Genomic DNA, 17,076 nt, shown 5'->3' on the forward strand with positions numbered 1-17,076 from the left:
CATTAGGAAAGTCAACCATAGCCGCCTAGAGTGGTCGAAATGACTACATAGGCGGGGTATAAATACAATAAATAAATAAATAAATAAATCTAAATTTTACCATGAGGGCATTCAGCCTCAGCAATCTGTTCTTTCCTTCCATGATATACTTGAACACATCATATCAGAGTGAAGCACATCACGGTGAGGCATATTTTTTTTTCAAAAGATTTTTGAGGGAAATTTCACTCCTTTTACTTACTTCCCCTAGCTTCTTTGGGGGGATTTGTGAAACGAGAGATAACACAACACTCATTTTTGTGGTGATTTTGTGTAGGCTTGTCGGCCCTGTCATGAGGAAGACTGAGGCACTTGCCTCACGCAGCAGGTACCATAGGTGTTTTAAATAAAATAAATACATGTTACAACCTGGGAATAGGGACCCAGGTGTCACTGGCAAGACATGGCTGTGTGTCCACAAAACCTGCTCATACCCACTCAAGCAGCTCCTTAAAGATCTTCCCTCAGACAAAGGGCAGTATCCAAATGGTCATATTGAATTAATATTCAGCTGCCAGTCCGGTTACATACCTTCCATACATGGGGGAGGGGAGAGGACATTGTACATGTTCCACTCAATACAAGGAAGGTACAAGGCATTGCTACAGCAGCAAAATATTGTCACAGCTCACCATAAATAGGAGTATGCTGTTTCCGTCAGCGCTATGTGAAATATGTTACAAGGGTACCAAATCAGAATTGTCTAACATATGTAAAAGCTGCCATCATCATCATCTTAGAACTGCAAAGCTGTGAGGGGCCCTATGGCTCATCGATCCATACCCTGTCAAGGAGGCACAGTGGGAAATTGAACTCCCAGCCACTGGCTCCAGATACCATATTTCTTTTCTTGTATGTTTTAAAAGGGACGTGGTGGCGCTGCGGGCTAAACCACAGAAGCCTGTGCTGCAGGGTCAGAAGACCAGCAGTCATAAGATCGAATCCACACGACGGAGTGAGCTCCCATCACTTTGTCCCAGCTCCTCGCCAACCTAGCAGTTCGAAAGCATGTAAATGTGAGTAGATAAATAAGTACCATCTCGATGGGAAGGTAAACAGCGTTCCGAATCTAAGTCGCGCTGGCCACGTGACAACGGAAACTGTCTTCAGACAAACGCTGTCTCCACGGCTTGGAAACGGGGATGAGCACCACCCCCTAGAGTCGAACACGACTGACTAAAATGTCAAGGGGAACCTACGTGAAGATGGGCCTTACCCTTTGGTGTAACTACAGTATATACAGAGGGACAAATGAATTAATAGGAAACCCTCGTAACACTGAAAACCAAGTCACTACCTGTGGGTTGTACGCCTGACAGAACCCAAATGTAGCCATTGCTAAAGAGGCAGCCAACTCTGATGCAACAAAGCTTACCTGCTCGAGTGCAAAAATGTGCTGATTGAAATAAAACTGGATTTGCTCATTTGCAATGTTTATGCAAAGCTGTTCAAATGAGTTCCTGGTAAAGTTCTCAAATCCAAAAATATCCAGTATCCCAACGTTCATTCCACTTTCAGCATTGCTGGTAGGGGGGGAAAAAACACACACACAACTGAATTATTTTGGGCAACTACTGGAGGGCTAGAATTCTATTGCTGTTCACATAAGGTTTGCATAATTTATGCTGTGGCTAACAGATGAAGTGTCGGGCAATTCTTGACCATGTGCTTGGTTACATGCAACCAAGATGCACCACAGCACCTTGGCAGTTAGCCATGATAAATTATGCAAAAAATCTTATTCAATTTTTTTTTTTACGATTCTGGCCAATAATGTAATCCTGAGTGATATCCCAAATCAAGTCTTAATCTCTGACCTAGGGTTCTTCGAAGCTCAGTCTTGTAACTGCCCTCTTCTTGGTCATAGAAACTGTTCTATAGTTTTCATTTATATTTGACTGTAACTATCTAACACTGCTATTACTAGTGCCACTACTCTTGTTGCTCTTACTCTTGATTCACTTTGAAAATTACTGAAAAAGTGAAATATTGAGTACAATATTTGACGTAGGACCGAGTCTGGGCACTGAACATACATGAACATAGGGCTCTAGTGTAGCCCCCCCCCTTTTTTTTGGCCATGGCCATAAAGACAATATGAAAGAAATATAGGCCGAATCAGAATTATATAAGTTGCATAATGAACTTTATAAGGTGGTGTTTGAAGAATTCCTTCTATTCCTTCAAATGTGCCACGCCCCCCCCCCAAGGAGGCCATATAGCTCCTATAAGAATGGTTGCTGCAGTGCATTCATACTCCACAGAAAAATCATAGTTCTACCCCACCCTAGATCCTAGACATGGAAGCAGGACTTCCATGTGTAAAAGGTGCAAGCCAGTAAACAGCAGCTTTGAAAACCTTTTTGTGAAATGTTGTGCTTTTTAAAACACTATTATGCTGGAGCTACTGAAGAGTGAACAGTGATCCAAAGGGAGCTGTGGAAGGGGAGTAAGGTAGGGAGTCAACCACCAGTTCTGAAGCCCTAGCAACTCACAGAGACAAACTGAGCCTCTTTACTTTTTTCTTAAAAACTAAAATCTAACCACAGCTCTTTGACTCCCTCCCTAACTTTCTGCAGGCTTCTATAGAAATGATTTCTACACCGGCTTCATACTGCCATAAAGGAAGGGGCTTAATCTGGGCCCTCTAGAAGGAGCAAAGTGCTGTGAAGTCAGTAGATCAAAGCTGTCTCAAATCCACTTCTGAGGGTTTACTGGGGTTGCCATGTGGACTTAGTTAGGGCTGTGCTCAAAATGATCAGCCCTTCCAGCCAGGGATACCCTTCTGTTATTGTATGAGAAATCATCCACAAGAAAAAAGCCATCAGCCTATTTAATCCAAAGGTCTGCAGCACGCTAAAGATGGTAATGGCAATAATAAAAATGAAAAGCAGAAGAGAAGAAAAGCAGACAAGAAGAACACAGAATGAGAAAAATATACACTCAAATGTCTTTTCCAAGAGGTTGATGGAATTTGAACTACATTGACCTACTTGGTTCAACCCAATTCAACTCTTTGAAAATACTGGAGTTAATGCTCTGGAAACAAAAATGCAGAATCACAGCACGAAGGCCATTTAGAGGCATTATCTAAAGCAAACAGTAAATTCCTCCTGTAAAATAAAAAGAAATATATAGACACAGGAGATGCCACCAGCACACATGCTGTTTATTGACGGGTTAACTTGCCATATATTTTTATCAGGCTGCAGAAGGGTATTAATACGATTTACGATCCAACTGAAGAGTCGGCCATAAAGTGCTTTTGACATGGCATCACGCACATCGGTGGCTTTGTCCACTGTGTTGGTTCGGATAATAGTCTCGCCACGCGTTACTACACAATGCGAGGTAAGAGCTTCCTGAAGTTCCTCTGAGCCGATACTCAGTAGTGCAGCTGCTGAAAGACAGCAGAGACATGCTGTCAGATGGATACTGTTGGCACTGGTAGCCATCTTGGCTTCTTATGCATATTCTGTGTATTCTCGGACACAGCCTCTGGAATTTTAGCAAATATTTACCATTATCTAAGGCTTCAGCATTGGGCACTTCACTTTTGTCTGTTTGGTGTTGCGAAGAAATGGCAGCAAATTCAATGTTTCCCGTATTCAAGATGCCAGCCAGAATTCGATACACCGAGTGGACCTCCTGTAAACAAGGGGCAGTCCTTTAAGGTCATAACTTTAAGCCTCAGCAAAATTCTGATTCCATACTTTGGAGCCCACACTCCCTCCAAGAAAAGAGAATCTGACTTTGCTATCCCATGGGAGCTTCTCTCAACCCTTGGGATACTTCTGTTTTGAATCCTGAGTGTTTTCCATAGCAGATCCAGGTCGAAGAGGCAGGTGGCAAAATGGGAAGCCGGTCCAGCAGGAATGGTCTGCTGAAGTTTGGGAGACCAAAAGCCAAGTCATGACAGTTTCTGGGAATTCAAGAATGGAGCCAAAATGGGCTTTTTTGGATAGTTTATTTACTATCTCTTTATTAGTTACACTGATCTTCCACCTTTCCTCACTTAAGGACAACATGGTGTTCATGACTCTCTCTTCGTCCCCATTTCCTCCTCCTAGCAACCCTATGAAAGAGAATTATGGCCCAAAATCCCTATTGTAAATTTCATGGCTTAGTGAAGACTTGAACATGGATCTCTCAAATCCCAGTTAAGCCTTGCAAGTCCTCCACTATGCTGATTTAATAAGGTAGAGGAACTGAATCTTCAATTTAACAGTTTCTCAGCCTTCCTTCCCTCTTGCTTAGCCAAAACAAAACAAAAAACCCCAAACCGTCTGATAAAATACCCAACCTGAACTAAATAATTCTTGAGAATATGTACTACTTTTTTGCTTCATGGTAACACTGTGGCTTGCTAGCCTCTGAATTAGCTAAATGCTTCTGCCCCATTCTGCCCCCTTAGCTTAGTTATCTGCCCCTCCTAGTCTTGCCTTTATGGAAATAGGCACAGCTACACAACCATTGCCTCCGTGACCACTTCCTTCTGGAGGAAGGACATGGGCATGTAATCAGCCAACTTTCTTGGTATGAGAAGCTCCCTTCCAAATCAACAAAACAAAACCAACAGGACAAAATAATTGGAAATGAAAATAAAAAGGGGTGAAATGCAAATATAGCTTCAACTGCATAGAATCTGTTCTCAGCCTAGAGCACAATTTTGTAGAGGTTGACATTTGCTTACAAGCACAATATGGATGAAATATAGCTGGCTCTTTCAAAAGCATAAGCCTGCATTAAATATGCCAAACAAAAATGAGAACCTGATGCTTTCCTTTCTTGAAGCAAGACCAATATCTTTCTGTCATTTACATGTTTACTATACTATTTTTTAAGATTGTTAGCCGCCTAGAGTGGTCCTCGATTGACCAGATAGGCGGGATACAAATAAAATAAAATAAAATAAAATAAAATAAAATAAAATAAATAAACAAACAAACAAACAAACGAACGAACGAACGAACGAACGAACGAACGAACGAACGAACGAACGAATAAATAAATAAATAAATAAATAAATAAATAAATAAATAAATAAATAAATAAATAAATAAAATGTCAGCTGGCTGAGAAGTCATCACTTACCTCATCAGTAAATCCTATGATCCTAAAGCAATGTTGAATTGCTTCGAATTGTGTTCCATACGATCCTTTACTAATAATGTCATACATCACTCTTCCAGTGTCATTATCAATATATCTAAATGAAAAGGGACATTTGAGATCAGCAAATGATTTCTAAAAGGAAATTCTCCCTGAAGTTAAACTTAGATGTTCTAGAAGTCTGTCTTGACAACTCCATATATCAGAAGTGGTGAAAGTTTTGGTGTTCCAGGTGTCTGTGGCTTCAACTCCCATTCAGCTCCCCCCTCCAACATTCTAGGAGCTGACATTGAAAACATCTGGGAAGCCAAAGGCTCTCCAACCCTGACATGTATTAAGTCACGGATGGCTCATGACCAGAGCTGAAGGAGCACCAGCCCTGAAATTTTGAGCAAAGGGCCCCATGCTCAGTCCACAAGCCACATGTGATGCAAACTCTTTGGAAGTATTAAAAGATTTTTAAAAATCTGCATTGTCTCAGATACAAGCGAACATTCATCTTTCCATCAGTTCTTGGAAGAGAGATCTGAAGGCTGAGCCCCAGCTCAGGTTAAGCCTTTATTCAACATGCCATCTTTGTACTGGCTTGGGCAGATGTGGCCCACAGATGCTCTTGGACTACAACTCCCTTGGGACCAAGACAACATAGCCGTTGAGAAGAGACTGTGAGAGATGCAGTCCAACAAAATCTGGCGTTCCATCCCTAGGCCAACTTTTTCAAAACCAATTAAATTGAAAAGAGTAGGAAAACTACAACAGAAATGCCTTTTTTGGGGGGGGGAAGCCTTTTCATTTATGCAAGTGAGGCACCCCAACATTCACCGAACCCCAGTGCACAATGTGGCCTTCTGCACCTTATCTCAAGCTGCTGCAGAGAATCTTGCTTTGAGTGGGCATGAAATGTATGTGCATTGGATGGAGGGCATGTAATAAGACCCAGGAAAATCCACCAAGGAAAACAATCCAGCCAAAGAAAAATGTATCCTTTAACGAAATGAATAAAGTCGACATCAAAGAAAGTATCTAACAATTGGCAGATGTCATTCCGACCTAAATTTAAATGTCTGCTTAGATAAAAACCATTGTTACATTTTGGCATGACCAGCAAACAGAATGCAGGCTGGGCTTCTAGAGTCAAGAAATGGTTTCAGGCTGTGCTGGTCACTCACTTCCCAGTAGTTTTTGCCAACTTGTGGAATGAAGAAAGAAAGCTGCAGTTAGCAGGGTGGAAGAGGGCCAACACCTGCTTCCTCCTTAAAGAAAGGAGCCAGAGGAAAGATTAGACACTGATGGGGTGTCCCAGAGTGATGCTTCTTTTTGCTTCTCCAAAAAGGGGAAAGCTGTGATTCACTCCAATAAGGAACTTCAAACTCTGTATTTGAGCGAGACTAAAACGTGTCTTTCTTCTTTGCCACTGAGTTATTCTGTCCTCACTACACATTCAGACTTTTCCTCCCAAGGCTTCTCTCCGCAATGTTACTGGAGATCACGAGCAGCAAATGGCTAGTTGTCCTTGTGCAACTTTTTTCAAAGACAGATTCATAAATGGTTACATTAGATGTTTATTGGTCCAATCATAACAAGGCAATGGAGGCAAACTGGGACACCAAAAGGCGAACTTTGCCTTCCAGATCCTGAGCCCAACAATCAGGGGCAGCCCATGACCTAGTTGGCAGGAGTGGATGTTCATTTTCCAACTGGTGTTAACGTTTGGCCCCGCCCAGACCATGACTTGCTGTTGCCAATAATAGTGTACCATTGTGAAACAATCCATTTGGGTAGGGGGTTGTAGAAGGCAAACATTTTGTTAACTCTGTAACAGGGATAGAAAGCACACTTCTTAAATGTCTTGCTCTCATCAACTGACATAGACTCAACACTACGAGACACCCCAACCTTGAATTCGGAAGCCCCCGTGAGATTCCTCCTCATAAGCTGAGAGAAAGGCAAAGCGCTCGTTACCCCCTCTCAAAATCTCTGTAATTTGTGCAAAATTTCTCTAATATACATCCTCTTGACTTTTTAAAGTTCCCTTTCTGCTCATAGGCAGTTGTCTGTTAAGTATTTATATATAGATCTTGCAAGTACTTCTGTGAGGAGCTTGTACATTGTTGGAAGGCATCTAATTGGTTGATAATTACTGGGTTCATTGCCCTTTTGATGATCTTTTATTATCAGAAATCTGTGGCCTATTGTCATCCAGTCTTTCCTTTTTTCTCCTGAGCACATGGCCTGGGGGTGGGGCCTAGGGGTGGCACTTCCTGCTTTAAAAGCGTGTGTTCCAGGACCCTGGACCCTTTTACCTAGGAAGCTGGGCTGAGGGCGAAGGCCAGGTCTGTTTGCATGGATGCCTTGCTGAGTTTTTTTTTTCCTGGGCTTTCCTTTTGTCTCCTGAGCACATGGCCTGGGGGTGGGGCCTAGGGGTGGGACTTCCTGCTTTAAAAGAGTGTGTTCCAGGACCCTGGACCCTTTTACCTAGGAAGCTGGGCTGAGGGCGAAGGCCAGGTCTGTTTGCATGGATGCCTTGCTGAGTTTTTTTTTCCTGGGCTTTCCTTTTGTCTCCTGAGCACATGGCCTGGGGGTGGGGCCTAGGGGTGGGACTTCCTGCTTTAAAAGAGTGTGTTCCAGGACCGTGCGCCTAACGGCTCGCGAAATTCTCAAATTTTATATCTGGCCTTAATATGGTAAATAGGAAAGCCAATGAGATTTGCATAAGCCGGGTACTCAGGAAAGTTTTAAGGATCAGATCATACTTTTGCACTATTAAAGAGCAGGCCGGGTAGGTGGGGCTCGTCAGCCATGGAAGGCAGCCCATCTAGGAGAAGGAAAACTCCAATTTCAAACCTCCACTGCCTTGTGGCTATATCCACTCATGGAAAAGGCTTCAGGAGTTAACCTCGAGGCAAAATCCGGAGCTGGAGTCCCGAAGGCAGCACGTGTCGTTCTGCCAACTCCTGCGACATTGCTGGAACCAGTTGTATTGGCTCTTGCCTTTCCATTGGACCATTTCAGCAATGTGGAGAGGGGGGATCTGCTGCTTGGGTAACAGCCTATCCTCCATATTACCTTACCCGGGCTTCATGCTCTGGAGAGGACACTCCTCGATTCAGAGCATGTTACCATAGTCTCTCGAGACTGAAGGATGCCTATGCCTATGCTTCAGTTGTAGAATTTTGAAGTAAGCTGTTAAATTGCACTGCTATATGTTGATGGAGACTTGTTGTATGCTTTAACCAAAATCCATGCAGCTCATCTGGACCAGGTACACTCCAATTTTTCACATCATTTACTTGCCTATTAATCATTTCAGTTGTTATTACAATATCATCCATTTGTTTTCCTTGAGTTTATTTACAAATGTCTTTAATCCACAATGCGTTTTTGTTGGACTTTTGTTGTTGCTGTTAGTTTAGAACTGCAGACCTGAAATGGACCCTATGGATTATCAAGTCCAGCCCCTGCCATGGAGGCATTGTGGGGAATCGAACTCCCAACTCTGGCTCCACAGCCTGATATTTACACCACGGAGCTATCCAGCAGATCTTGCATGTTATTAAATGATATTTAAATAACAGAATTCCTTTTTGCCCATCTGCTTTTGTACCTGAGAGAATTATAAGGGATCCTTAAGCAACAGAGAAAGACTATATGGCATTTTAAAGCATCACTCTGAAAGCAAGAGCTAATCAATAGACAATTATAGCTGGCATTAAAAACAAATTAATAACAGTTACCTGGGAGGTTTTTCCTCTGGGAGTTTATATTCAAAGAGTTTCTTCTGATGATAAAGGCCAGCATAAATATAATAAAAGATATGGAAATTTTTCTCCCCTCTGTTAAAATTTAAAAAAGAGTCACCACATAAGTTGCATACTTATGAATCATGACCTTAATAGGTATGAAGAGCAGGTTCACAAAGCTTGGCTGTTTTAGGTGTGTAGCAATGAACAGCAAGCAAAAATTATTACACATATTACCCAGATATATATACACACATCTCAACCTGAGGTTTGATCTACAGAGAGCCTTTCTAATCAATGTGACTTGACATGATCTGGGGGGGGGGACAGTTCCTATATCTGTCAAATGCTCCCATATGTGCAGCCATTACAACGTGGAACTTTTCTGATACATGCAAAGGTGTCTGGATATTCCGGACTACAATGGCTGTTCTTTCCATCCAACACAGCATGTGTCTAGATATGGTCAGGAAAAAGGCAGCTGTGGTCAATGTCCATTCTCCTATGAGTATTGTATACATTCGTATAATTCAATTCCATTGTTTTACTAAGATTAGAAGAAGTGACCTGCTAAGAAGGCAATGATGTAAAATACAGTGGTGCCTCACTTGACAATTACCTCATTAGACGAAGAAATCGCTTGACGATGAAGTTTTTGTGATCACTTTTGCAATCACAAAACAATGTTTTAATAGGAAAAAATCGCTTAACGATGATCGGTTCCCTGCTTCGGGAACTGATTTTTCGCTTAACGATGATCTTTACAGCTGATCATCAAGTCTTCAAAATGGCCACCCGCTGTTTAAAATGGCTCCCCACTGTGTTTTAGGATGGATTCCTCGCTTTACAGGCACCGGAAATGGCTGCCCTATGGAGGATCTTCGCAGGACGCTGAGGTATTTCGCCCATTGGAACGCACTGAACTGGTTTTCAATGGATTTCAATGGGCTTTTTCATTTCACTCAACGAGGATTTCGCTTAACAGCAATTTGAATGGAACGGATTATCCTCGTCAAGCGAGGCACCACTGTAATGACTGGGATGGAATTTGAACAGAGATCTCCTAGTTCTGTGTCAAAAGTTTAAAAAAAACAAACTAGAAGCGAATCCTCTTCATCGTTTTGTCCTTAGTGCCTATTTGTTGTCTGGATAACTCTACACATGCTTACAGGACTTTTTTTCCAGGTCAGGGAATCAAAAGGCTCTCAGGGACCAAAATTCCATAAGGTCAGCCATATCATGTACTGGTTTGGAAGTGTAATCCAGTCTGTAGAACTTGTACTCCAGCAACCCCAACACAGCTCACCAGTCATGCATTGTGGCCTACTTATTAAATATGAAGCCTAGAAACCAGAGGAAATAGATAGTGAAGAACTAATAAACAAACAACATTTCTAAGTGAAAACAGTCTAACTTCTACCTACACAGCTTGTTTTATAACTCTGGATTTTTCCAACAAATATTCAGAAATTTTTGCTCCCATTACAGCTCCAGTTGGCGTGAACATCATCTCCAGGTACTTTCCAAAACGACTGGAGTTGTCATTGATTGCAGTGCAGGCATTCCCAAAAGCCTCTACTAGAGGATTCACCTGGAGAATCTTCTCCCGCAAAGCACGATTGCTAGCCTTCCAAGACAAAACAGGTCCGAGTAAACAGGTCGGCCTCCTTATTTGTTCACGTAAGCATTTTTACAGATGGCCGATAATAAAAATGTAAAACAAGGTAATCCATCTAATACATCAGTAAAAATAACTAAAAGTCCTGGTGGGGACGTAGACGGAGCTTCCCTGAAGAGTGCAAACACATTGTGAGTACAGTTGGGCATCCCTTTGGCAACGGAGTGCAGCCAGCCCATCCTTCACTTTCAAACGTGTTGCACTGGCTTTTATGGAATATGCTAAATTGATGGGTAACAAGGACAGGGTTTTTAAAGGGATATCCTCACATCAGTGGGACTAACTCCCACTGGGAAATCCACAGGTCTCCATCATGACCCAGTTCTACTGGACTACTTTGTACGACTTAAAAAGGATCCAAGGTGGCTTACACAATTAAAAGAAAATATTTTAAGCTAAAAACAATGAATATGAAGAGGAAGCTTACATCATTAAAATACAATACTAAAGCTAAAAACACTAAGTATAGAAATATGAAAAAGGAACAAATATATACTATTCTGAGGGTGCTAAACACAAGGAATACTAAAAACCTAGTCAAAATATTAATGCCTAACAATCCATCTAAAAATTACACTCCAGTAGCCAGTCACTGAGTTTAGCAAGTGAACTGGATAATTGATCCCCTTGCCTCTTTTCTGTTATAAAATGCATGTCATACAAAAACTTTGTCCAGGCATCTTGCATAAAAAGGCAACGAATGCCAGGCCCCACCTCCCAGGTTCCCTGAAGAATTGCCAGTAGTCCTGAAAATAATGCTACCCTAAGCCATCTGCTTGGGGTATTTATATAATCAGGCCAATGGATTGTTGCTCCTGCGAGTAATTCTAAATTACAGTGGTGCCTCGCACAACGGGCACCTCGTAGAGCGATGAATCCGCTCTACGAGGCCGGTTTTGCGATCGCAAATGCGATTGCAAAACGATGCCCGCATAGGGCAAAAATCGCAGAGCGAAGGTCAGTAAGTGGTTCGCTTACCGACCTCGGCTTTGCAACCCGCCGATCAGCTGTTCGGTGGGTACAAAATGGCTGCCGGAACAGCCGCACACAGCGTTTTCGCGCCCTCGGTAAATGAGGGGAGGGCGCGAAAACGCTGTGCGTGGCCATTTCGGCTGTTCTGGCGGCCATTTTGGACCCGCCGAACAGCTGATCCGCAGTCTCACTGCGGCCAAAATGGCCACGCGCAGCGTTTTCACGTCCTCGCCTCACTTACCGAGGGCGCGAAAATGGCTGCCGGACCCGGAAAAGCATCGCTGTACGCTGAGGTTTTGACCATTTGGAACGCATTAAACGCATATGACCCCCACCAGGTACACTGGCTTTTTTTGATCCGTACAGCGATGCTTTCACACAGCGAGGGTTAATCCAGAACGGATTAACCTCGCTGTGCGAGGCACCACTGTATTTAATCTTATAAGGACAATGGTGTGGGAGACTTTGATGAGGAGTTCAGAAGCTTTCATTCAATTCTTGGCTAGCCATAGTTTAGCATTGCATCCAGATCTGAAAAAACTATGGCTTGTTCCAAGATCAGAAACTAAAATAGTCAGAGCTTGGGAAAACGCACATCCCAGCTGGGGGATTCTAGGACACCAAAAAAGTAACTTTTCCAAGCTTTGCAAGTAGCTGATTTTAAAGTTTGTTCTGTTAACTCATAGTTGAAATACACCCCATGGTGTCTGTGTTCAAGTATAACAGCGAAGTATTCCTGACTGAAAATGGAGGCTTCTGATCACCTCCTCTTGCGTCCAATGAAGGAAAGCAGTGAAGAGTACGTAAGCCCATGACTTGGACATGCTCGTCCAGGTAATGCTAAATTATGGGGCCATGTCATGCCGGTGCAGCCAGCACATTGCCACATAGTCACCCGTGCTCCATGGTAGCCAATACCTACCTTTCCCAGGAAGGTCAAGTGCTGCACAATGAGATGGGCACTTTCAGTCTTTCCAGCACCACTTTCTCCACTGATAATAATGCACTGGCACCCAAAACAGAAGCAGAGATACACAGTTTACAATTCAGGGGATCGAATATCCATTTAGGGGATCGAATATCCATTTAGGGGATCGAATATCCAAATCCAAAATGGATTTGAATATCCATTTAGATTTACTTTCTTAAATTTATTTCCCAATAAAAGTTGTACAAGATGGTGTACAGCAACTAAAATACATATGGGTGCACTTGAACAAACCATTACAACATCTATCCATCTTAAATTTGACTGCTTCTGTAGAGTTCAACAAGTAATTCTTCATTCTGTAGAGATAAACACAGCTGGAATAAGAGAAGCACCAAATTTACAAAGCCTAACTCTCCTTGGTGTAAGTGCAGATGCCACTTCCACAAGAAACTTTCAAGATTTATCATATTCACCAACAAATAACAATGTGTGTCCCTATGGGTTTCGGATTACTGATCGGCAAGACTGTGCCATGGGAGGAAAAGTGTGTATGATTTTTGTCAATTTCTTCCTTTTCCCCACAGCCCTCGTGTCCCCCAGTTCTTCTGGAATAGCATCTCCCACTTTCTTCCACCAGCAGTCTCTCTACTGGATCTTTGATTCTTGTATGGATGGAAAGAGATTTTCTCTTTACAAAAGAGCAAGTCTAGAGCCAGTCCTCATACGTTTGTCCCCAAGCATGGACCTATTCCATGTCACTCCCAACCTAGAAAAATGTTATCAATTAATGTATGGAACAGAACAGAACACTTACAGGGTGATGAAAAACCACTTGATCTCAGCATGTTTTGTAACTGCAAGGTCCTTTGGCATTTCATTCCAAGGGAATCCTTTCGCACTTTCTGTAACCTCCTAGTTGATAAGAATTTCTCAATTGGATGTCATGATATGAGGAGTTGCCCTCAATTGTCTCAAAAGCAAACTTTCAGCCAAATAATCTACATTCCCTGCACTCACTGTGCAACCATCTAGTGCGCAAACAATTGGATTCTTTTGGAGCATGTGCAAGGGGCTATTTGTTACCCCCTTCTCCAAGTTGAAACCCTGTTGTTTTGATGAGGGCAATGTATAAAGATGGGATTTTTTGATCACTTGGATTAGAAATCCCACGATTCCTCATTCTGATTTGCATATGCCTTACAGACACATAAATGTGGGTCACTTGGGAGAAAAGGCTTAAACTGGAAGGCTTGAAGGCTTAGCTAGGCCTCACTTGGTCTCGGCTTCCTGTTCCTGCCCCATTGTTAGCCGGGAGCTTTCTTTCTGAAGAGGAAGCTAGGTGGAGCTATGTCGAGTTAAGCCTCAAAGTCTTCCAGTTTTCTCCTAGGTTTGCCACGTTTAGGTATCTATAATGTGTGTGTACATCAGGCAGGACTCTCCGAATGTGATGTCATGGGATTTGTAGTCCAATTTATGGGATTTGTAGTCCAAGAAATGGAAAAATCCTATCTCTAGTAACATCCACTTGATGTCCAGCTTCCCATACTGCAAGTGGGGATAGCATGGGAGTTCAACAGGCTAAACATGATGTTCTACCCCCACTAGAAAGGATTCTGGTCAACATCAGACAAGTTAGTGGCCTTGGATCATGGAGACGAGGCTTCTAAAGGCCAAATTAGGTATCACATTAAGCCAGAGATATGAGCTTACACAGCTGTTCAGATCATCAGGGGTGGCCTTTCTCTCCACCCCGTTACCCTCAAAAGTGTGCTTGGTGGGGAAATGACAGAGGACCTTCTCTGTTGCTGCTCCCAGGCGTTGGAACTCCCTCCCACAGGAGGCCAGACTGGCCCCCATCTTTGATGCCCTTCTGCAAGCAGCCGAAGATCTTTCTCTCCAGGCAGGCTTTTTTTAAATTCAAGAGGATTTTTTAAAATGGGTTATTTTATTTTGTTTTTATTTTACTTCAATTTTTGATATTGCTCTTATTCATGGATTTTAATATCATATCTGTTTAATGCTTCTTAAATACTGTAATAATGTATTATTTAGCTTTTAAATGTTCCTATTAATACTGTAAGTTGTCTTGGATCCTTTAGGAGAAGGGTAGCAAATAAATAAATAAATAAATAAATAAATAAATAAATAAATAAATAAATAAATAAATAAATAAATAAATAAATACAAAGCTGCCACAGTGGTTCATGGGAGCTTCAGTCTTGCTGCCTTTTAGGTTCAATAGAAGCCACCTTCCAAAGAACTACAATACCCAGAAAGCACTGTGGCAGTTTCTTTTTTCCCCTCCCCCTCCCCCTTCCCCTCCTGTCTTTTTTACTTTAACAACAAGAAGCAAGATCATGCAGCCTCAGAAACAGACTGAGCTGCAAGTGAACAAAATGTAGTTATCTGTAGGTTTCGGTCTGTAGGCTGGAATACCTAGAATTGTGCTAGGGAATTTCTGGAGAATTCTGGCAGTTGCCGGGGGGGAGGGGGAGAGCAAATGGCACATCCTTACACCTATATGCTGCCTGTGAACAAATCAGTCATCTTAATAATCACCTTGCTTAATAAACATTGTGGCACTGTCTTTCATTCTGTGTGCTAGGCTCCTTGTTGATAAAGGATAAAGTACATCCTTGTACTTATTTTCTAGAGTTTTTAAACTGTACATGTAAAATTGCACTAACCCAGAATTACTGTACATCATGCAACAAACCCTTCCAAAGATATATTCGCATTTTTAAAAGCACTGTGCCTTTTGTTATAGCCATCAGCCATCTCTATAGGTTATATTTCCGGTGAAAAAGTAGTGCAGGATTGCAGTCTTCGGGGTATAAAGACTCCTGTTTCTGCCCCACTATATTCCATTTCCGTCAAAATCATTACTATATAATTGGATTTGCATCCTTGTTACATTCATATTAAAAGTATCCTTATTGTGTGCTACCATGAAAATGGGTGATGGCAGAGGTAATGATGACAGCTCTTTCCCATGACCTACAGTCAGTCACAAAGACTGGTCCTTCCCAGCCTCCTCCCAATGCCAACACAATATACCTGACCTAAAAACAGAGATGCAAATTGTGGCACTAGATACCAAGCAGACAAATTACTGCCCTGTATTAAGAAGAGCGACATGGCTGCTTTAGTGGCAGATAGTAAGAAGAGGGCTGTGGGCAGCACTACATGTGCTTTACAACCCCCATCTCCTGCCCTCCTCCTCTACACTGGAGAATCCTGGCCCGCCCTTAGGGCTGACGTTAGCTGAATCTCTCAGTTTGGCTCTGCTTTGTAACCAGCAATAGGGGAAGGTGCCATCCTTCACCTCAGGCAACCGGGTATCTTGGGGCAGCCCTACTGAAATAAGGTTGCTTTGAAACAACTGTTTTTGAAATCACAAATAACTACTGACTTGTAATTGTTTTCCTTTCCTTAGTAACAAAGGCACAACAAAGTTATCTCACAACTGTGATTTAACTAGGGGTAATCAACTTTTAATACATCATGCGAAAGGCAGGACTGGATGAATACCAAGCCAGAATTAAGATTGCTGGAAGAAATATCAACAACCTCAGATATTCAGAGGACACCACTCTGATGGCAGAAAGTGAGGAGGAATTAAGTAACCTTTTAATGAGGGTGAAAGAGGACAGCGCAAAAAACGGTCTGAAACTCAACATCAAAAAAGCTAAGATTATGACCACTGGTCCCATCACCTCCTGGCAAATAGAAGGGGAAGATATGGAGAGAGTGACAGATTTTACTTTCTTGAGCTCCATGATTACTGCAGATGGTGACAGCAGCCACGAAATTAAAAGACACCTGCTTCTTGGGAGGAAATTTATTTATTTATTTACATGACCAAAGAGCCTGAAAAACCCACAACTATTTATTTATTTATTTTATATCCCACCTATCTGGTCTTACGACCACTCTAGGCGGAAAGATGACAAACCTAGACAGCATCTTCAAAAGCAGAGACATCACCTTCCGACAAAGGTCTACATAGTCAAAGCTATGGTTTTTTCAGTAGCGATGTATGGAAGTGAGAGCTGGACCATAAAGAAGGCTGACCGCCGAAGAATTGATGCTTTTGAATTGTGGTGCTGGAGGAGACTCTTGAGAGTCCCCTAGACTGCAAGGAGAACAAACCTATCAATTCTGAAGGAAATCAACCCTGAGTGCTCACTGGAAGGACAGATCCTGAAGCTGAGGCTCCAATACTTTGGCCATCTCATGAGAAGAGAAGACTCCCTAGAAAAGACCCTGATGTTAGGAAAGTGTGAAGGCAAGAGGAGAAGGGGACGACAGAGGACGAGATGGTTGGACAGTGTCACTGAAGCTACCAACGTGAATTTGACCCGAATCCAGGAGGCAGTGGAAGACAGGAGGGCCTGGCGTGCTCTGGTCCATGGGGTCACGAAGAGTAGGACATGACTTAACAACTAAACAACAAATCAATTTATATGGTGTTAACTGTAACTTTACAGTGACTTTTAAAGTTACAGAGAAATGTCTTCTCTCTAGATTGGAGAAATCTTCCATGATTCAACTGCTGGCTCAGGCTCTGTTGTGAGTACTGAAGTTACTTTTTGAAATGCATT

At 42.4% G+C, this 17,076-nt stretch overlaps 1 protein-coding gene across 5 annotated transcripts in view; it reads right to left on the reverse strand.

Annotated features, from left to right (window-relative positions):
• Positions 1-17,076, reverse strand: part of MYO3B (myosin IIIB) — a 324,047-nt gene that overhangs the window by 170,636 nt on the left and 136,335 nt on the right. For 4 of the 5 annotated variants that reach the window (XM_078394391.1, XM_078394393.1, XM_078394384.1 and 1 more), the window contains 7 exons: positions 12,464-12,547; positions 10,316-10,518; positions 8,886-8,984; positions 5,134-5,248; positions 3,561-3,687; positions 3,229-3,439; positions 1,415-1,562 (listed from right to left, as the gene is read on the reverse strand). In XM_078394391.1, the coding sequence (XP_078250517.1) occupies positions 1,415-1,562; positions 3,229-3,439; positions 3,561-3,687; positions 5,134-5,248; positions 8,886-8,984; positions 10,316-10,518; positions 12,464-12,547 (987 nt within the window). The remainder of the gene's footprint in view (positions 1-1,414; positions 1,563-3,228; positions 3,440-3,560; positions 3,688-5,133; positions 5,249-8,885; positions 8,985-10,315; positions 10,519-12,463; positions 12,548-17,076) is intronic. The other variant, XM_078394389.1, reaches the window with a different exon arrangement.

The sequence above is a fragment of the Pogona vitticeps genome, chromosome 1 (assembly GCF_051106095.1).
Source record: "Pogona vitticeps strain Pit_001003342236 chromosome 1, PviZW2.1, whole genome shotgun sequence".
In the NCBI taxonomy this organism is placed as follows: Eukaryota; Metazoa; Chordata; class Lepidosauria; order Squamata; family Agamidae; genus Pogona; species Pogona vitticeps.